Here is a 22903-nt window from a genome sequence, read left to right on the forward strand (position 1 = left end):
TCAGAGACTGCCGGGGGTCGGAGGGGAGAGGCGGAAGGAAAGCGAAAAAAGGAAGGAGAGGCGAAAGGAGCAAGCGAAAAAATAAAAAAGAGAAGAAAGCTAAAAAAAGAGAGAAAAAGACAGGGAAGGGAAGGGAAGGGAAGGGAAGGGAAGGGAAGGGAAGGGAAGGGAAGGGAAGGGAAGGGAAGGGATAGGAAAATGAATAGGAAAAAGGGAAAGAAAGTAAAAAAAAAAAAGGAAAATGTGGGTCATCCCTTCTCACAAGGGACAGGAGCATAAGTACAGTGTGAATGGTATTCCCACTTATCAAACAAATTTTATTGCAAGCAAGTGCATTCTTCTTAATATTTCTATTATTTTTTGTCCCCCTCCTCTTTAAGAAGCAAAGCAAAGCTGAATCAGTTCCTCCAACTGATAGCAAGGCACACGTTGGCTGTGCAGATAGCTGCCCTGGATGTGTCCTGTTGCTCCTTGTCACACGATGCTCCTTGTCCCATGGCACTGAAAGACATTTTAGGCACTAAAGTATGAATAGCCACATCTGTGGAGCTACAGCTGACACGTGTCAAGGGGGGTGAGAAAGCGAGGCCAGCCACTCTAGGTGTCAGGTCCTCTATAGCAACTGGAATCACAAGGTGTGCTGTGGTGAACTTGAGGAAAAAAATGTTTTTACAGCAAACTGGATGCTTTTGGTGAAATAATTTAATCTATACTTTAAAATCTAAGATTTATTATCAGGGACCTTTGCAAGGGTTTAGTTCAGTCAAGTAAAAAGTCTGCAGATGTATCTGATATCTTAAAGGTAGATTGATTTTAGACCAGGACCCTTATTTTATCACTATAACCATCTGGAAATACTGTGTGAGACACATATGAAAAGACATTTATTGCTCTCATGTTTGTCATATATGTTTAGTTTATATGACAAAGCACCATTAATATTCTTCTCAGAAAAGAAAGCCAAAACCAGCTGCTTACAAATAAGAATTTTCTTTCTTACTGCCACCCCCAAATATTTCCTGAATTTCTATTTTGATGTATTGATATTTACAGACTAGCTTCTATATAGTCTCATGTTAATATTGATTTATGCCATTATGTAAGTTAGTAGGGATCACACTTTTTTCTTTCTCTCCGAGCTACGAAAACCTTGTTAAGTAAAATTTTAAGTTTTCATGATTGTTGTTACAACATTGAACTGTAGAACTCCTTTGTTCTACAAGCAATATCCTATAAAAAAGGTCATGATTCAACTGTGCTCAGACTTTCTGTTTGAAGAAACCTAAGAAAACTTCTGAAACATTAATTTTTTTAAAATGTTTCAGATCATCTGAATTATCAAGGTTTCAAAAATAAAAATAGAAGAGAAATAATACAAAGAATTTGTGCTAGTTTGACAAAAGGTTTTTCAGTGATAAAAAATTTCCCCAAATCCTGCTCTAAATAATCTAAAAGTAATGAAAATAAGTCCTTTCTAATAAGGACTTACAAACAACATTCAGAAAGTAAACTACATCATGCACCCTATGCTTTCATGAATTCATGCTTTACTATCTGATGGCCTGATTCTTACCTCCCACTGGCCTTGCATTAGTATAGCAGTTAGCAAGTCACTGGATATGCTTTTGAATTACAAAGATTAAAAGATACACCTATGTTGCAGTCACCTTGTTAAATCTTCAAGGTTACCAGTTTTGCTAAACTAATAAGTGTTTTAAGGAAACAGGTTCCTCTATAAGTAAACAAAACCAGTAAACATTATGTAAATTCCATTTTCATCTCATGGGACAGATTCTCTGTCTTCATTTTAGAATAATAAAGTGTCCTAATTTATGAAGATCCTCTAATCCAATGCCCTGCTCCTTGCAGAACTACCTAAACCTTAAGCATATGATTAAGAGCACCATCCAGACACTCCTTGGACTCCGACAGGCTTGGTGCTGTGACTGGTTCCCTGGGAAATCTTTTCCAGTGGCCATCCACTCTCTTGATAAAGAACATTTTCCTTATGTCCAGTATGAATTTCCTGTGATGAATCTTCATTCTGTTTCCTCATGTCCGGTTGCTGGTCACCAAGGTAACAGAGTAACCTCTTCTACTGCCCACTGTGAGGAAGCTGTGGTCTCTAACAAGGACAACACTCAACCTTCCCTTTTCCAAGGTGAACAAAGTGATCTCAACTGCTCTGTGATGCCTTATCCTCGAGGTCTTTCAGCGCCTTGGTCACCCTCCTCTGGACACACTCTAATAGTCTGATAGCCTTGTACCCAGGCATGCACCCACGGCTGCACACAGGTCTTGAGATGGGCTGCACCAGTGCCCTGTACGGCAGAACAATCGCCTTCCTTGACCAGCTGATGGTGCTGTGCTTGATGCACCAGAGGACACATCTGTCTCTTTTGACTGCCAGGACACGTTGTTGACTCGTATCCAACTCGCCATCTACCTAAACTATCAGATAGATGTCTTTCTTCGGTGCTTCTCTTCAGTATCCCATCCACCAATTATATATAACTAGGATTACTTTGCCCCAGGTTGAGAATCTGACACTTGTTCTTGTTAAATTTCATGCAGTTGGTGGTTGCCATCTCTCTAATTTATGCACATCTTTCTGTAAATTCTCTCTACCCTTGAGGGAGTTAACAGTTCCCCCTACTTTAGTATAACTGGCAAACTTCCTCAATATACATTTAATTCCCACATCCAGATAATTTATAAAAACACCAAAGAGCACTGGCCTAAAATGGAGCCCTGGGGAACCCCACTGGTGATTGGCTGCCAGCCTGATATGACCCCATTTACTGTAATTCTTTGAGTCAGCCAATTGCTCACCCAGTGTATAATGAATTTGAGTAGCTGTGTGCTGGACATTTCATCCAGAAGGATGCTGTGAGAGACAGAATCAAAAGCTTTGTTAAAATCTAAGAACCCACATTACTGCCTTTCCTTGGACAACTAGATGGGTGACTTTGTCATAAACGGAAATTAATTTAGTGAAGCAGGACTTTCCCCTCATGAACCAGTGCTGTTTATGGCTAATGACTGTATTGTTTCTCAGGTATTTTTCACTAACTCTAAGAATAAATTTGTTCAAAATTTTGCCAGTCACTGAAGTGAGACTTATAAGCCTGTAATTACCAGAATCTTCCTTCCTACACTTCTTGAAAATTGAAAGAACGTCTGCTATGATTCCAGTTGACTGGGACTTCTCCAGACTCCAAACGCTGTTAAAAAAATAATGGGGAGCATTTCTGCAATAACATTAGCCAGGTTTTTCGATACAGTGGGGTAGGTCCCAGTGGACCACATAAATTTATATGCATCCATCTGGAGCAGCAAGTGTCTCAAGCTCAGAGTTAGCTGGAAGTTTATAATTTCCCTAATCACAGCCTTCCAAAAGAGAGTTTAGGACTCACTGATGTTAAAAAAGGCAAAAAGGCAATAAACACCTCTGCTTTGTCTGCAGTCTGATTTTGAGGTGACTGACCTAACCAAGTAATGGACCAATATTATCTCTGGTTCTTCTTTTCAAGTTAGTGTATTTTAAAAAGAAGGCCTTTTGTTATCCTTCAAAGTGCTGCTCAGTTTAGACTTTAACTGAGCTTTGGTCACAAGACTTTACTCCCTATAGTGTTGAATAGTATCTCTGTAGTCCTCCTCCATTTCTCTGTATTCTTCAGCCCTGTGCTGTCCACTCTTTGGGTGAGATTTAGAGCTTTTTGAATATCTTACTTTGAATCTCTCAGTAAGATCATTTATATCAGTGTTTGCTAGCTTTTTTTTTTCTTTCTTTATTTCTTTTTGTTTTAAGTTCAGATAGAGATAGTCACTAACTTTAATGCCTTGTTAAATACTCTTATCAATCACTCAATTCCTTCTGTAGCCAGAAGTCTTGATATTTCAGTCCAACAAAATGTGAATGCTTGTATGCCTAAAAGACCATACTGTTCAGTCTCTTGTTAGATAGGCTTTCTATTGTCACATGATATCATCTGCATCTCCCACAGGTTTTAAGATCAAAGGAATAAAAACTTCCTCATGTTATTCTACTTAGCACAGCCTTAGACTTGCCTTAGGTCAAACCATGATTTTACATATGAAATTGAAGAGTGGATGTTATGTTAAAAATTTTGAAAGTAAACAGTTGTTTTTTTTTTTTGTGCGGGGGGGGTCAATGCCTTCAACATATGCAATCTGGAACACAGTACCCTCTTTGTCCAGGGAAGTGAAAATGCTGTTAAAAAACCCTATAGTGCCATCATGCAACACACCTGCGTTTCCAAAGAGGACATTGTCAACTTGATTTTATGAGCTTCAGTCATGTAGTCTAATCAGGCAACTATTTTCAAGCCTGTAAGGTGAGTTCTTTATTTTAACGGTAGATCTTCATGAGATTTATTTCTTTAATGATTGCTTAAGCTAATCACATGGGAAATCAGAGGACAAAAGTCATGAAGTAGGACAACATTGGGCAGCTTGAGAAGGAAGGGGCTTAGAGGCTTGTTTTCAGTTTATTCTTTTTTGTTGTTTTCCCTAAAAGATGATGCTTATTGAAGAGTGCTAGAATTCAAAATGTAAAAAAAACCAACAAAACAAATGAAAATTTATTTACAGTGATGTTACATATAAGGAATGAGCAGCTCAAATTATTTATATAATTGATTTTAATAATAATGTATCTCTTTATAATACATTTTTTTCCATTTATATTGAATACAGTCCTTAGGATGTCCTAAAGGACCAAAAGTGTTGGAATAGGATTCTGAAATTTTGGAATTTTCCCAAAACCAGGCGCAAAGCTAGGCACCTATAGTCAGGCCCTCTCTCAGCTAGAATTCATCTAAGATGAATTTGACTCAGTGATGTGGGAAATACTAGCCCAGTCCAGAGACTACTCAAGGATTTCTGTTGACTGGTTGGACAATAAGACAGTTCTCAACTTTTGGACAGCATAAAATGCTCCACTGTACTGAGCTGAATGCTCAGATACTGTAATTTCTGGCTCTCCTTTATAAAAATAGTGCTGGAAGAATATGTCAAAAGGCAGACAGCAAGTGCCTTAGGCCTATAGAAGTTTTCTATTTCCCTAATCTGTCAGATTCCAATAGTGCAGCAAGAATTTGGTTGATATTTAACCTAGAGTTATGTTGTATTACACTGTGAATATTTAAGGATTTTAAAAGAAAATTTCCTATAGGTCAGCCAGTTTTGTGGGAGTGATTTCTCATATTGTGGTAATGTACTTCTCATAATAACCTACCTGTGGAGTTTGGGCTACAGAAATGGGACCTTTGACTTGTCTTCAAAGGCTGCAGGAGCATTAAGAGAGTTCCAAGTACATGACTGCATAGGGTGTGGTAGACAGTAGTCCTGCCTTTCCTGCTTTCAGCCAGCCAGTTACCTCATAGTGCTGGTAGTCTTTGTCAGGTGCTTCTGGGAAGCAATCATTTTTTGTTTATTCAAACCAACACCCAGAGGAGGGTGAGGTGTTTTGAGAGGGGTGTTCATTGGCCATGCTTCAGTGTCACATTGCATGACTCCTACCTGGGGAGAGTAAAGCTGAGCTTCCTAATTAGTTCCCTTAGGAGGAATGAAGATACTCTAGAACTAAAGCAAGTGAGTATGGTCAGGAGGCCTAACAGGAGGTAATGATAATCATCATCAAGGTGACTATTCCTCAATTCCACTAACAAAGTGAAGCCTGATGCATGTTTACAGAATTGGAGAAGTTTGGGTCATAACAACCAAAGTCAGAACTTTGACCCCAAAGCAGGCTTTCCCCAAATTTAAGACTGCATACAGCTGTAAGAAAACAAGAACTGTGAAAGTCTGAAATAGCTGTCAAAGGTACCTTGCACTGTTACCACCCAGCAGCCTCAGGAGGAATACCGCGGCTATGCATTGTCCTGTGTCCAAAATCTGAACAGTGAACAGTGGAACATGAACATGGTGGTGAGAAGCAGTAGGGCATTTTACTTGTCAATTTTGACACACTCTCTCAGTGACATCTAAAAGCTATTAATGCCATTCTGGAATTCCTTGCATGATGTGGGAGACAAGAGCAGAAAAAGGAATGCAGGAAAAACTTTCAGAAACACTGATTGTTATTTTCTTGGTTTTGTTTAAAGGGAGGAGATAGGATTGCTGCATTTGCTGTTTCACAGGCTCGTACAAGAAGCCAGATTAATCAGAACGAAAGACATGTTCAGTTTTTCAATGTGTTCAGAGCAACTGCTTATGCACTGACTCCAGAGGCATTAATCATTGCATACAGAGAACACAAAAGTGTATCTGAAGCATTATTATTCTTTCTCTGTTGCCTTACCTGTGTACACATGATTTCCTTGGCCATTACTGCCCCTGGGAAGAGACTGTAGATACCTCTTATACAATCCAGACTTTACTTCAAAAATTCATGAAACAATGTACTGCACCTCCAGGTCAAGTTTAGTGCAAGGACCTTAAAGGCTGTGGTACACATTCATCTCAGACCTACAGTGGTATTGATTTTTTTAAGGCTGTAAGCAACACTGGAGATTGTGTTTAGAATTCTGTTCAACAGCCAAGAGCATGAAGCCACCTCAACAACTTCTAAGTTCACTGGTTTAATATTTTTTCCCAATGGTGAAGTTCATAATATTTTCCTGATGAAAGATCCTTGCTGCGCAATAGCTTGAAATCTACTGACAGTAGTTTATACAGACCAGTTGGTAAAGGAAGCCTAAGAAACAAGCCAAGTATTTCAAGCCACTGGCTGAAAAACTGTTTCATTTAGCTGTAATCCCAATGCACCAAAAGAACAGGGTCCTTTAGCTGTTGTGAAATTAATAACATCTGTCATTTTTTTAGATAAAGAGAACAAGAGAATGTTACTCAATGCAACAATCGAAAGTTAAAAGTTTTTCCTCTTGGGGCAAAAAATTTTCAACCACCCAATGTTTTTGTGCCAAAACCTTCCCACCACACCCAAGCATTGGGCTACATCACATTTACATAAAAAAAAAAAACAAAAAACCGCAAAGTAAACTTCTAGAATCAGTCAGATCTGACACATTAGGAAGGAGAAGAATAACAAACTACTGTGAATCATGCTCATCCTTTGCGGTTCTGACACATTACAGGAAGAAATGTGAGAGTTGCTTAGTCATATTTATAAATCCTTTGACTGTCTGCTCTTCTGATATCACAGATACATCATAACATAAAGCTTGAATATGGGGATGGGTTTTGCAATGAAATTCAATGTTATTTTATTGTGACATCACTTCCAAATGTCACCACTTTTCTGCAGCCATTTTCATGTTTACTGCTGACAGAGTTGGACCTAAACGCAAGCACTAGTAGTTTTATTCTGTTAAAAGTCTCAGCCTGAGTGAGAAAATAGTATCTATAGTGGAAAGATCAGGTGAAAGGTATTTTACTTATTAATTAGAGAAAGTTTATGGAGATGATTTTTAGTCTCTTACATATTGATGTAGAAATGTCACATAGGGATAATTTCTTGTCCTGAAGAGGGGAAGAAATCTTGGGGGAAAAAAGATGCATCAACATAACACAGTCAATACTGAATTAGTGTTCAGAAGACCGTAGTTCTCTTTCCAGGTATTCTGAGGCTCTCAGAAAAATCACTTCAAACCTTTATGTATCCTGTTCCTATCCATAGAATGAATTTAACTTGGTCTCTCAGTTAAAACTTTCAAACCTTATTTTTGCTTATCTGGATGTAGAATTGTGAAGTATTTTGTTATTATCAGAAGTTCTCACTACTTCAATTTCTGATACTTTGCTTCCAAAATATAGTATGTTTACCTCTGTCCACAGGGAAGGATTTTCTTTGTGGCTGAAAGCACAACCACCTTTGTGACCCAAAACACCAGGGTCTTTCTTCACAATGCTCATCTATCCTCATGAAAACATCAAAAGTATGCCACCCAAATACCAAAAATATTCTTCCATGCAGCAACAGGTTTGTATTTAGTTTTTATGAGTACAACTTTTAGTCCTTTTAGCAAGATAAACTCAAATTGTAAAATATCTTGTTTCTCTAAAATTTCCTGAGCAACTTGTAAATAAAAGGAGCAGTTGAATTGGCTAACAGTACAAGAGGGTGGGCTCAGAAACCACACACAGTTCTGTTCACAAAACAGAAATTATTTTTGAGAACTTGTCCTAAGCACACAGGAACATGCTAAACTTACACTTCATACACCTTTTTCCAATTCCCCTTATTTTCAGAGTGTGTCAGCAGCACTACATACTCAAATACAACCTTACTCAGTTGAGTCTTGGTCATGAGCAGGCCTGTGCTATGTCCTGGCTAAGCTGAGTGAATGGGTCATGATTGGATGAAAAATGCTGTAGGGATTCTAATTGGCTCAGGAATGCAATGAAGCTTTGTGTGGCCAAGGACAGAGATTTCTAGACAGTCTATGCTTTTAATGTATTCTGTTATGTGCTTTAAACTTCCTGGTCATTTGCCAAAGTACTTCTGTGCCTGTTGAATCTTCAGCTTTACCTGGTAGAGCCTGAGGATGCTGATCAGTGGTACAGCCCTATCTTGCTTTCTCAGTAGGGTCTCTGCCAATGTTGGTGCACCCCTCATGGATAGCACTGGTGGGGGAAAGCAGCTATTCTACAATATTTTATAATTTTGGTTGAACAGATTACTTGCACCTGTCTCGATCATTGAGCATCTTTCTGTTTTTGCTGTGAGTTGTTGGACTTGATGATCCTGAAGGTCTTTTACAACCTAAACAATTCCATGATTCTACAATTTTGTACTGTGAAAAACAGTTCCTTTGATTAAACTTTGCTTTTTAAATTACTAGGTATCTAAATTATCATGGTTGTTAGTGCAACTTAATTTCTTCCTACTATGCATATAAGCAGTATTTTTCTGGAAAAGGACTTGGGAAGGTAAGTAATGGGATAAACATATTTTTACAAATGAATCCTGCAATTTTTTCTTACCATTTCCAAGACTAACACATATGACAAAATGCTAAACCCTTATAGCATATGATGAAAACATTCTTAACCATGTGGTTTATAACACTGGTACTCAGTGGCTTTAAACCTTTGTTCAAGTCTTTGGAGAAAATGTGTATTTTCTTCTATAACAACTGAAATTAAAGGGCAGACGCAAGGCATCAGGACTATTCAGTTAAGGTTTAGCCCTGCTACCTCTTTCCTTGTTGGCAAAATTATCTTTTCCTGCAAACTGTATGCATCCACTCCAATAGTAGACCCAGAAATTAAGTACTCAGAAGTTTGGAAGTGTTGCAAGTAGAAGTTCAACTCTTTGAAGCACAGCTCAAACTGTCTTATTCTGTATTTTCAATATTGCATTTAATTATGTGATCAAAGGCTTTAGTTTCAACCACATCTTACTTTTACACATTCAGTTGCTTTCTTTCTCACATTCAATTACTTCCTGACTCAACATAATTTCTCTCACCCATGTCTTTCAGTCCCTCCCTTTTTTTAAGCTTTGTTATTTCAGTCTTACTTTTCTTTCCCTGCTAGTCCTGAGATTATGAATGACTGTCTAATTTCCATTCTGTCACTGAAGTGCCAGTTGAAGTTCAATGATGTCAGACTCATAAAATGATTTGGTTTGGAAAAGACCTTAAAGAATACCTAGTTCACTCCTCCTATCTTGGGGAGGGACACCTTCCACTGAACAAGTTCCACTGAATAGGTTGCCAAAAAAATTTTAAAAAATAATTTCTTCTCTTTCATTTACAGTTCAGTCAGCTAAAGCCATTAAGAACCATTATGTAGGACTAAGAAACCATTTCTTTTCCATCTCTCTTTGCTTGAACCTGGATCCTTTCTAGTTCACTCTCTACCTGCTGAATTCTTCAGAATCTCCTTCACTTTTTATTGCATAACAACTTTTCCAGTCCTCCTCTGTCTGTCTGTTTCCCTTCCACTCTTTCTCTTCCAGTCTCTTTAATCTACACCTGACTTCTAGGGTTTTGCATTGTGTTTTATTTGGTGTGAGTTTTTTGAGGGGAGGCAGGGATGACTGGAGGGGTACTCTTTTATTGTCTGTTGTTGTTTTGTTTTGTTTTGGTTGGAGGACTCAGTAAAAATAAACAAAAGAGTAGTTTTCTGCTTTGAGTTCTGGCATCTGATTACACAGCTGGACTTGTCAAAGGCAAGCATCAGGCTCTGTTCTACCAGTTAGTGACAGAATTCATGGGTGCATCTGCCTTCTCATTATGCTTGGTTGTAAGGCGATACAGCAAAGACCCTCTGATCATTGAAGGAGCATGTTGCATGGGGATATAGAAGTCATTGAGGGAGGGCTTTAGAAGGTCAGGGTGGAGAAAGATAACTGACCATAGGTAAGGTAATATTTTCAACAACAGCCATAAGTTTTTGGGGCGTATTACACATATTTTACTTGGAAATCCAAGGATTGCTAGAAGACAAGCAACTCTTTATAAGAATAATTAATGTATATATATAAAAAAACAAAAAATGGGTTTATAGTTTGTTAGTTGCATTTTTTGCTAGCATCTCCCCCATTTTCATCCCATGGTAAAAAAAAAAGTGTTTCTCTTTCCACATTCCTTCCACATCTCTGTTAAAAAAAGAGAGAAAAAACCCCAATTCCTTATAACTTCCCTTATTTAAGTAGCTGTCATGAAAATCTACTATTTTACTACATGTCAGGCTACATACAGTTGCCCAAGGTTGCTGCAGAGGAACTGTGTTCAATAGGCCAAATGTCAGTGCCATGACTCATTCCCCTGTGCCACCTCAGATACCCCTTTGTATCAGCCTTCCTCCTTGAGTGATGCCAATATTGTTCCAGGTTTCAGCCTTGCTAATGGAAATAGACAGACATCTGGTGCTCTCATTGTTTCACTGTTTAGAGTTTCTAATATATTTATAGAAATAAAAAACATTTTGTGGCTTCAGGATTTGTGATTTAATCCTGCAGAGAACTAAGATTAAATGGCTGAAATTATACCTCTGGGATATAGTAGGTTGCTGAGAAGTTTAAACAACTAATTTTCATTAGAACTAGTCTTTTTTACCCTTTTTACCCTTTTTAAGTTTGCATATTAGTTTTCAGATATTTGTCCAGGATATACTGAGGTGAAGGGAAGGCTGTATTTTAAGAAATGTCTATCACTGCTGCTAGGCATAGAACTGGACTGCAAGAAAATGTGACTCTATTCAGGGCTTGAAGAATTGCTAAAGGGAACTCTTATGCCTTGTAACTATTCCTGGAAACACAGCTATTCTGGAGGTGTGAGAAATGTCAAAGCATCTATATAGCATTAGGCTCTAGCAGAGGCCAGTTAGGTCCAGTTTACTCAGTAAGCTGTCGATACCACACCCTGCCTTCCCCTTGAGCATTTGCAATGGAAGCATCTTTTCATATTATATTGAAATGAAATTAAGTCTGTTGGTTTGTAAAATAGCAGCAATTAAGCAAAATTAAATAATAGAAATTAAATGAGGAAAGTCTGTGAAATGACAGCATTAATGTGAAGGAGAGCCACAGTAATAACACATACTATTGTGCCAATCTAACCAATAAACAAAGAGTAGTGTAAGATTCTCTTTATTAGATTGATTCATAAGGAACACATGACTTGTAAAGCCATTCAATTTTCTTTTTCTTCAGCCTGGATAGCCAGTTTAAACTTTCTGCCTTTGTAAGCCAGTTGTAATGCGTTACTAATATCTGGAGCCATGAAGACATTTCAGGATCCACTCAGGATCCTGAAATTTTTCTGTCTTATGAAACTGAGTGATGTGAAGGTGCCCATTTTCATTTTCAGCAAAATGTCAGGGAACTGCTCGTTGCTATTTTTGTTGCTCCAGCAGCACAGATGTAAGGTAGGTATTCTACACACCTATCATGCAAAGGCATGGAAGATAGGATTGTTGTTAATTATATATTTATCATCAGCATTCTGCATATTTCTAGACATCAATTAAAAAAATAAATCAGGTTAGCTATATTCTTAACAGCAGAAGCTGGTAATGTATTAGAGGCAAAAATAACTCAAAGAAAAAGAGTCACACTCATAAAGGGCAAAACTACATCACCAGAATCAGCACAGTTTCAACAGGAGCTAAGGTGTATTATTCCCAGGATCCATTAACTCAGTCTCTAGAGAGGGTGCTTTCCTGTTCTTTGCGTATGAATGAACTATTTAGGCCCACACACTAAAACTCCTAGCATAGTGAAGACACTGTGTAGCTTGACACAGACACCCATTAAGCCTGATTAAATTCTTTTATTGTTGCTTCCCATGACACAAAGTTCCATGTAAAAAATTGTGCACTCCATAAATTAGGTATTGTCCCTTTGCTTCTTGTCAGTTCCCCCCACTACCCCAGGAAGCTGCTGATCATTTGCACATTACTGCCTCTGCCGCTGAACCCTTCCTCTGGAGGCAGACCTTCAGTCAGTGCAGCTCAGCGGATCTCTGAACCTGTCCTGGATCTTCCATCCTCACAACATTTGGTTGCTTTTGTGAGGCCATGGCTCCCAGATAATAGCTGAAAACTTTGAGAGTGTGTTCTGTTCCATGTTTAACTTTACTAGGAAGAATTCCCATTTTCTCGAACTGCAGGAAGAAACAGATTTATAGGTTCAGTTTCCAACACAAAGATTCCTGTGTCCATCCACTGTGGGAGGGTTGAGGGATAGGTGGTGGAAGGAAGGCTCAAAAGGGTCAAAACCTTTTGACATCACCAGTCAATTTGTACAGTTTCTGAAGGTGTAACTACTGTCCAGGCTCAAAAAATTTCTGTTGAATGTTAGTTGTTTTTAACTCAAGTATAATGGACCTTAATTTTTATGTTAAAATTGTGAGTGAATGAAACTGTTAAATTTTTGAGACAAGATATTGTATTCTTTTATTTGTTAATTCCTCTGAATTTTAATCTTTTATAAATTCACTTTTTGAATTCATAGACTCCTAGAATGGTTAAGATAGAAAGTGACCTGGAAGAACCTCTAGTTCCAATCCCCCTTCCACAGGCAGGGACACTTTCCCCTAGAACAGGTTGCTCAATGTCCCATCCAATCTGGCCTTGAAGTAGATTTCTTTCAGTATGTAAGCAAAATAATTGCTTGGATTTACAGATTTCATAGTATGTATTAACTGCTATTAATGGCTTGCAGCTTAGGCAAACCTTATTTGGCTTGCTGATGAGGCAAACCTTATTTTTTCTAGACAATAGTAGAAGAGTTCTGTCTTCTGAACAGCAGTCCTTTTGTTTGTAGCGTATTAATAGCTCTTCAGCCAGTTATGAATTTTGCAAGTAATGTCTCCAAGGGAAATGACAGTAACTCAGACCCAGATCTGACATGAATCTTCTGGGCTCTCCTAGAAAGATACCACACTCATTATTCAAAGCACAGAGCTTCTCATTGTCCCCAGGCAGACAGTGGAAAAACATGGGAGGTCAGGAAGCGCGTGCAAAGCAGGTCATGATTGCTGTCCTACTTTTTATCTTGCTGTTGAAAGATTCACTTTTGACATCTTAAAGGCGTAGCCCATGCAACCTCTCCCCTCTTTTTTCGTTTGCACACAACTTGATGTCAGCTAGTCTTTACTTCTTAGGCAAAGGGGGTGGATATTTATTCACTACAATAGCAGCTGTACAGTCAGGCTCAGGACCTGTCACAAACACAGTAAGGTCTGTGTTTGGCCTTGCACTGATTAAAAAACCTGTAGTGTCACAAGATAAATGTCAATGAAAGTGGCACTGAAGGCTGTTCTTATTTATTATGGGAAGTGAACAGTGTTATCAAAGCTGTCAACTGTAGAAGAGTTATTTATTACAAACAACCTTGATATCATTGAAAGGAATAATATGAAGAGAACACAGTAAATTATTGTCAGAAATGACTCTTCACCGTCCCCAAGACAATTATTTTAAGTGATATAAGGAGAGGAAATAGCTCATTATTTTAAGTGTCTTGAATTGCTTTCCACCCCTCCCAGTTCCACCAGGAATATATTTAACATGGAATAAATACAGCAATATGAATTTTCTCTCTATTGTGAGCTTCTAACAATAACTTCACTAACACTTATGGATAGGTAGCAAGAGGTAAAAAACCCTAAAATTCCTAGGCTGATTTATTTCCTGCCTAGATTCATAAAACACACCAAAACTAGCCTATTCCCAACTTGGTTGCATACAATTTTCATCTGATTACTCTCAGTTTTCCCTCATTAAGTAGAAACAAACTAATGGCAATCACCATTGTCCATTAAGGTGAAGCCAAATATCATTCTCTGTCACTGGTACTCTGGTTTTGCAGGAAGTGGGGATTTATTCCAAATATAAGTAAGTGTGCAGCACATCTCTAACCTCATCAGCTCCATCCCTCCCAGTGGCTCTGCTCCATCCAGCCAGCAATTTCAACCAGGATAGTCTGTGGATCTGTTCCAGTAACCCCCAGTAACTTCCCGTAACCAGTTTTGCAAGGTTCATCTGAAACTTGGTCCTTGACTGATCTCTAGTCCCCATGGTCAGCCCTAAACGACTCTCAGCCATTCTGTCTGCCATTTAGTATATGGGTCGAGCAGTGTTATTTGCTGTGAAGCCAAAGAAACAAAATGTAAATTTAGCATGTGGGAGGTTTTCAGCTGGTAAACCTGATTCTGCCTGGCGAAACAGCAGATCAGGTCTTGATGGTTTGAAACCTAATCTCATAGTAAACTATGCCATTAGTTTAGCCATAGGTTTTTATAATTTGATTTATTTATTTTCATATCAATTTGATTTAATATTTTCTCTTTGGACAGTCAATCCATATTAGCAAATCAGTTCCTCATGTATTCTATACCCTAGCACATACCTCTCTACAAAGCACACACGTAGTCTTGAAAACTTTTCAGAAAAGTAATTCTTGCTGCGTGTCTTCCCTACTGGAACAAGTGTTAATCCCAATGCTGTTACTAAATTAACGCATTGATTTTCTATAAAATGAGGTAAAACATGGATGAAGACTTCCAAACCAGTTATAATACTGTGCACAATTACTGAAGTCTGCATTAAGTCTCTAGTACAGCTCAAGCCAGTAATCCTCATTTCATGGAGTCCCCTACCAGTGTCCACCCCCATACCTCTGAGCAGATATAGCTAGATTTAAATCCAGCTGGATTTAGACCGTCAGCAGTAATCTGCAATTGCATGCACAGCACTGTGATATCATCTGCTTTGCCTTAGCTGATGGTGCTTACATGGCCTAAACCTAAAATTATGTCATTAACAAAAAACACTATGAACATTAAATTCCAGGGCAGTCCCTACAAAACCCAACTTTCCAACTTCAGTTGATACCCTTCTACTGAATAGAAATGGTTTATCCACATCTTGCTTTAGTTAAATTAAGAGCCTCTGATGACAGCAGAGACTGTAGACTGAATCACCTAACCTGATATTTTCTGATCCTAACTAAACTTTACCTGCCTCAGGAGAAGTGGTGAATTACAGCTTCAGGAGGTGACTAAGCCTAAAAATCAGGTGTGAGTTCAGGCTCAGGATAATTGCAGCCAGTTGATACCACAACAGATTGCAACAGATGATTCAAATTTTTTCCAGGTGGCTATGGGTCTTAAATAAAGTGAGATATTTCAAGCCTACTTTTTTTGTCTTTGAGATAGCCCTAAATGCAGTTATTGAAGGATCTCCTGACAACAGTCTTTCATATAGCTGATCTTCTCCTTTGTTTGTCTTACGTTTGTTTCTCTGATAACCTGTATCTAGGAAGGTGGTGTCTGAGAGCACTGATTTTAGATGGAAGGACACCATGCTTAGCCACAGGTGAAGAATGTGTCAGCCCAAATTCTACCTAGGAATTAAAATTATTTTTCTCCTTTGTATGGAAGTTGCCCTCTGCACTTCCTGAAAAGAGGTCTGGGCACACTGTTGATGCCAATAAATGGCCTGGGGCAGAGAAGTGTGAAGGTTATACAGGCTGTCTTTATGTGCTGTTTGTTTAGATGCATGCAAAGTCTTTTTTCTTAGACACTATTATACAATGAAAAAACAATTTAAAAAACCTAAATCTTTAGGGAAGTATCTATTCACTGAATACTTGTTGATGTCAAGCAAACAGTCAAGAAAGCATTTGGCTTTTTGTGGCCCCAAAGTGTTAGTCTGAAATTCTGTTTTATTTTTAAAACATAGTCTTTGATCTATAGACTTTTCTCACTGAATTAAGTGCAAATCCAGAATGAAATGTGGTACCTCACTGACTAGTTTTATGGTGTCACAGATGTCCTCCCAGACCCTGGTTCCTATGAAGGAAGCTAAGCTGCAGTCATGATCTCACAGCGGTATCTTGGTCTCACTCCCCCAGATGCTGGAGGAGCCATGTGTACACTGTCTATCACGTGCTCATCTCTCAGGGAATATCACCAGTGCATCCCACAGGTGCCTAAGAGTGAACTTCAATGTCACCAACATCTGGTTGTAGATGATGAAAATTTCCCTCTTCTCTTCAGACTCTGCATACCTGAAACATCAACACAATGTTATTTTAGAATTACTGGGCTCCATTTTCTTCTCCATCTGGAAAAGCGACATATGGTGATTGAGAAACCAGAAGCTGTGCCCAGAAGTGCCTGAGCACAGGGATTGAAGGTGATCTGGCTCCTAATGGCTGTACAAAACAATTCAGAGGGCCTGGAGAGTGCCAGGCTGTGTCCCTGGAAACAGCCTTGGACAAAATAGCTGCACAGGCTGCTACATGCAGGTCTTGGGGAGGCTGAACATCCAGTGCTGTGCTGCCTGTTTGCCTTCTCCTGGGGTTATGGGAGAGGCTACTGCCTGCAAAAAGGGGTGATAAGAAGAGGCTCTTTTTCAGTTTGGATTTGTGTCTTTTGAAAAATTTAATGGAAGGCAAAGCACATTACTTTTTGCATAAAACACATGGATATGAAACACTAAACAGGATTATTTGCTATCCTGAAAAGAAGGCTGTGCTAGAATGATATTGGAAGAACTACTTCAACAGAAAAGTCCATGCAAGAGGGAAAAAAACCCCATAGCTGTTTATATACAGGCAAATATTTCCACAACAGAGTACTCATTCATCCTTTTTTAAACATAATCCAAAAACTTGATTAAAACAATCAATACTTGTTTAGGTTTTCCCATTTCTCTTTGTGGCTTCCCATCCCTCAAGCTTTCTTAATGGTCTTTTTTTGTTTGTTTGTTTTTTCCCCTTTTTTTGTCTTTTTTATTCTTTTTGGGTTTTTGGGGGTTTGGGTTTTTTTCCCACATTTTTTCATTGGTTGGCAAAACATTTAATATTGTACTTTGGATGGAAATTTTCAAGTCAAAACTTTGGATGAAAATGTTTTTTCCAGAAGACAAAGTTTTCTTCCAAATAGGTGAAGTTCATCCGCATTCAGAGGGCCTGCTTTCAGTAAGGCAGCATGCCATCTATCCCAAGTACTTCGAAGATACAGATTGTGAACAGACATCACGCACAAAGATAAATTTCTGCCTGAAGGAAATTTCCCCCCAGAAGTAATTACTGTTTTCCTCTCTCCCTTGTTTAGAGAGTTCTCCTTACCTGTCCATCTCTCCATTACTTTCATGCCCAGTAACTTTGTGCAGATTTCTAATGTGCAGGCTGGGGACAGGTTTGAAAAGCAAACCCTTGCTCTTCCTGTTGCCTGACCCATTAGCTTCAGTGCTACTGAGCTGCACCTGGATAAAGGCTAAGAGATGAGGCAGAACAAGAGGGATCTTTTCAGTAAAAGCAGTAGAGCTTTAAAAAAAAAGCCAAAACAAACTAGTAAAAGCAGGTGAACCACTGGTCACCAGTCAGGCCTAGGAAGCCCCTGTAGCCTTACATGGCTCAAGCAAATGTCAAAGCTAAGGCTCCTTCTCCATGGGATGTAAAATTATAAACTCATAGAAAATACAGCCCCTGAGGATAATACAGGACGTGACCCTGAGATGTTAAGATTCACAGAATTCATTCCGGATATCCACTATTGGTTGATTACGAAGAACAATGTTCGAACTCTGCTTTCCATGTCATTATCCTTCATTGTCTGTCATTTTGCCTTATGTTATCTTCCATAGCCAGGAGAACAGTCTTATTTTTTCTGTCATTTCACAAACACCTGAAGGATAAGAGCCACAATTAACATTTATGACTATTTTCCTCTGAGTCAGAAATAGTTTTGGGGTAATTTTGAACAGAATACGCATTTTCTGTGTGTGGGAAGCTGAAGTATAAAGTACTCTTTTCTCTGACGCCAACTGTCCACTACTAGAAAAGGTAAGTAAAATTCACCTTATTTTATACAACACATATGCCTTGTAGTCATATTAAATGCAATTTCTTAGTAAATGTTAGCAAGGGTGATGCTTTCCCCCATTTAAATTAAAAAATAATTTTGATTATAGACATAATTGTTCAATCAGCCAATGCTATTTAATTTTACTTCATTATTTGTATTTACTATGCTGCTCATACTGAGAAGTAGTCCTATATGTTTATTTGTATAAGGTGTCTGTATAACATAAAATTCTACTTGGAGGCCTTGGATGCCATGCTATGGTTTGAAGGGTTTTCTGGTTTAAAGTTTTTGGGGTTTTTTTTTGTAGTATTTTATGTGTTCTAGAGAGAAATATTGTCTTCCTGCAAACTACAGGCTTAATGCCCTGAGTCCATTTCAGCTACAACACAACTTTCAGTTTCGATACAAACACTTTATCAATCTTCTCTCTTCTCCCTCAAGGTTTTTTTATTTGGAGGAATTCTCTTCAACATAAGGCCTTTTATCTATATCAGTGGTTTTCTCTGAAACTTTCTGAACTGAAGCAAAATAAAACTTAACATTAGTGGTAAACAGACAGGCTGAATGGTCAACTTAAAAATTCTCTTAGGCAGTCATCCTATCCCCAGGTCAGCCTCAAATTAAGGTTGGTAGATTCCTCTGCATTGCTTATGTCCTCCTTTGCCGATTTTTTAGCTTCAAGCAAGAACCATGGGTCCCTCTTGTACTCAACCAGGGGCACCGACTTAGAAAGATACCAGTCTTATTTCTCGAAGAACTGTTATGAATTATAAAATCTGAATCCATTCTTGGCTGATTGCCAAAGGTCTTGGAGTAATTTTCTATGTGCATGAAAATTTAACATACTGTAAAATTATTGTTTAGATCCTGTCCTTTGACCCCAGCAGCTGAGGGGTGAAGAGGGAATAGAGATGCACATAATTGTAATTGGAAATGCCTTACCTAAGCATACTCTGGGTATTAAGAGTGGGTTTGGGAGGATGACACAAAACAATGCACAACATGTTCTATGTTTAATGATATACACAGAAATCAAGGTTTATTTTTGTTGAAATTGTGCTCATTTAATTCTCTCCAGTGAGCACCAAGAAGCAAATATTATGAAAGTGATTTCTCTTTAACTTTACCTGGACAAAGCATTTGCTAAATCCAGCATTTTCATTCTGAACTGGAGGCTAAATAGGATATTGAGTTAAAATTGACTTTCTATAGAGGAGATCCATACATTTTGTTTCAAATTATCATTTTGAATCTAAACATCTCAGTTTTACTCAGTCTCCCTTGTCAGATTATTCTTTTGATAGTCAAATATTTAGCTGGTAGGCATGTTTTGAACACTAAAAATATTAAAGTGGCAATCAGAATAAATTTTGGCAATAAATCTTATTTTGGGAGTCACTCTAATTATCTGTAAATAAAGCAATTATTAATAAGGGTTGCTTAACCCTCTCACACTTAGATGAGGTGAGAGTTCTGGAAATGTTTCTCTAAGTTACCAAAGTAGTTCAGCTTTGTGTCCAAAGCAAATTTTTACAAAAGTTATGATTTTACTATGCACCATTAAGAGGAAGTTAACTGGACAGCCTAATCACCTAGCAGCTTCCACTAAATTTTTAATCTGCCTTTGAAAGTCTTTTCTTTCATGTACAAATACCAATGTGTAAGGAAATTTTTTCCCCCAGATGCTGCCTTTATTGTGGGAAGCTCACAGAATCTTTTAAACTTCCAGGATATACAGTGTATTTATTGAATGAACAATGCTCTACCTTAAGGCCAACTCCCTTTGCTGTTTTCATTCAAGTATCACTTTGGTGACATTGGGTTTGCTGTTGCAAGCTTGTTTGCAATACTTGCATTCCTTCCTGGAAAAGTTTGGATGCGGGAATAGAAATTCTAAGAGAAGAGATATCATTGCTGTACTGTTTTGCTTCCTCTCATCTTTCTTCAAATTTAAAGTTCACAAAGTATTTTGCAGGTTATCATTGTGCCTCTGTCTGTTCTCTTCCAGTACTGTCCTACTGTCCTGACCATCCACCTAGTGCATTTTTGTGCATCAAATTTCTCTTGAAAGACCTAAATGAGGCTGATTTAATCTTCATAATTCTGCTACAGGAACTAGCCCTATAGCCCTGGTACATCTTTCAGTAATACATCCCTACCTCTCCTCTCACTAATTCTCTTCCCAGTCCACACACTTCCTCTTTCAATTCCTAATTTTTCAGGCTTTAGCACATGGCATTTTATAAAGCTCTCAAAGTCAATATAATTCCTAAATAAAATCTTTGGTTTATCTTACCAAAGAAAGGTATTAAGCTGGTTAGCATGGTATAACTTTGATAAATCTGTCATGTTAGATCCAAATTGTATTTCCATCGTTTGTTTTGAAGACTGTTATTGAGTTTAATTTAATAAGTTTGCAGTTGCACGGAACGTTTTTACTTTCCATCCCTCACAAAATACTTCTACTCCCAATTGCACAATATGCCAGGTGACCTGATAAAATTATTCAGACACCTTACAGATGAACTTACAATTTCGTAGATTAGTTTTGGGCTCTTGGATGAAAATTGCCTTCTGGCTTGATGCAGATGTATTGTTTAATTCCTGTCTTGTTAGGCAGTTTCTATCTGTCATTCCATTAGCTTTTTACTCTACGTTCAAGAAGCATGGATCATCTTACAAAAAAACAAGGAACCCAAATTCCTGTTTCACTATTTGAATTCACTACTAATCTACTAATTTGGTTTTGTGTAAGAGAAATAAAGTTTGAAAACAAAGCTTAGGGAGCTAAGAAGGCAAATTAATGTAAAATTCATTAATATCCCCTGTTGTAGCGGATGTCTAAGGGGCCTAAATTGTTTGTGTCTTTGACTGCTTTTTGTGCTTTGTTTTGTGATACAGTCACTGCAATATAAGTCAAAAGAATAATAATATGGTATATAATAAGACAAATAGTTATTTGTGGAAAGAGGATCTATCAGCAATTGCATCTCTGGAGTTTTTTCCCCTTAGTGTCATTGTCAGTTCTCATTCAGTAACCTCCAAATTTTACATAAATTTCACAATTCTAATTTGTGTGAGGGTTTCTGCCTGACAAATCTCTGAAGAACTGCACTTGTATCCAAATCTGAGACTCCTATCACTTTTTCCTTAATGGTGCCAACTTTTTTGCTATTTATGTCATGGTTCCTTTTGGCATGGTCATCAGTTCAGCTGAACTTAGCTTTGTGTTTTCATCATTTCCAGGTGTACCATTTCCAGGTACACTTTACACTTGCTTTATAAAACTCTTTTATGTATAAACCTTCAGGAAAATAACAGGGAGGAAAAGTCGTGGGGGAAAGTGACATCATGTGTTTCACAATTTCTGCACCTTGGACTTCTCAGTTATTTTTTCCCACATTTTCCATTCCTCTCTTCTTGTGACCTTTCCTACTTGTTTTGTCTTCATATGAAAAGGTAAAGTCTACAATTACGACACAATCTATTTTCTGGTTTTTATTTTTGTTTCTTAATTTTTTCATATGCTGGCTATCTCAGATTTCAAATCCAAGCTATTTTTTCCCCATCATATTTGTTCGGGAACAAGAACCAGGCAGCTTCAATGAATGGCAGGAACTTGTCCACACCCAGATATAGTTCAAGTTTCTGCAAATAGTGACCAAAGGAAGAAATTATGAGACTATTAGCAAGAATGGGTCAAACACACAGTTCTCCCCTTTTCTTCCTTCTATAATTCCTGGGTGTACTGTCCCTTCTGTTTTATCTCTGCCATGAAAATTGACTTTGCTTCTTTCACTTAGATGTGGCAGCTGTAACTAGCAGACAGTTGTCTTAATCTCTGACCCTCAAGACTTGTGCCCTCCTCAAAGCATGAGTATATGCTTTTACTTTAAGGACTGAACAGCTTTAATGGCTAACATCCTCTTCTCAAAATCTGATTTTGCCTTGATATTTTCCTTCTCCTGTCAAACTTCTGTATGGCTTTTTTTATCCATTGAAGTAAAAGCACTTCAGAAAGGAAACTCTATTTTTTCTCAGATTATAAATGAATCAAATGAGTCACCGAGGTAAAAATGTGCAAGCTAAGAACATTCATCAGATCAGTAACAGCTAAGAATAAAAAGCAGGTCTCTTGACCTGAATTCAAACTATGTTGGATCACCCTACTTTAGTCCACTGAAATCAGTAAAGTAGATGACTTCTTAAGTTGCCAGTCAGTACAAGAAAGAATGGCAGGAAAAGGCATTTACGTTGGAACATAAGCTGTTGCTTGCATATGTGAAATACTTAGTGACTAGACTGTAAGTTAGAGCACAAGAGTACAACAAAACATTCCTGTTTCTAATTAACTGTGCCACAGGTACTAGAGGTGGATTTTTTCTTTCTCAGTATCAGTTATATATGTAAATTTTTGTTGCTCTCCATAGCTCATGCTTGGTGAAGTGGGTTGAGTTGATAACCCATCTTCTACTTGCCTAGCCAAGAGTACTTGTTTTCCTGTTTGCATCATTCTCAGTGTATCTCCTTGCAACTGAGTGTGTGTGCCTTGAGCACACCTGGTACCCACTGAAACCCCTGAGGTCAGC

The 22903-nt window shown here is 38.1% G+C and overlaps 1 protein-coding gene across 1 annotated transcript in view; it reads right to left on the minus strand.

The window, feature by feature from the left end:
• Window positions 1–2056, minus strand: part of LURAP1L (leucine rich adaptor protein 1 like) — a 22465-nt gene extending 20409 nt beyond the window's left edge. The window contains exon 1 of the mRNA XM_014306949.2: window positions 1931–2056. Within this exon, the coding sequence (XP_014162424.1) occupies window positions 1931–2056 (126 nt within the window). The remainder of the gene's footprint in view (window positions 1–1930) is intronic.
• Window positions 2057–22903: the final 20847 nt, after the last annotated feature.

Source organism: Geospiza fortis, unplaced genomic scaffold (assembly GCF_000277835.1).
Source record: "Geospiza fortis unplaced genomic scaffold, GeoFor_1.0 scaffold12, whole genome shotgun sequence".
NCBI classification, from domain to species: Eukaryota; Metazoa; Chordata; class Aves; order Passeriformes; family Thraupidae; genus Geospiza; species Geospiza fortis.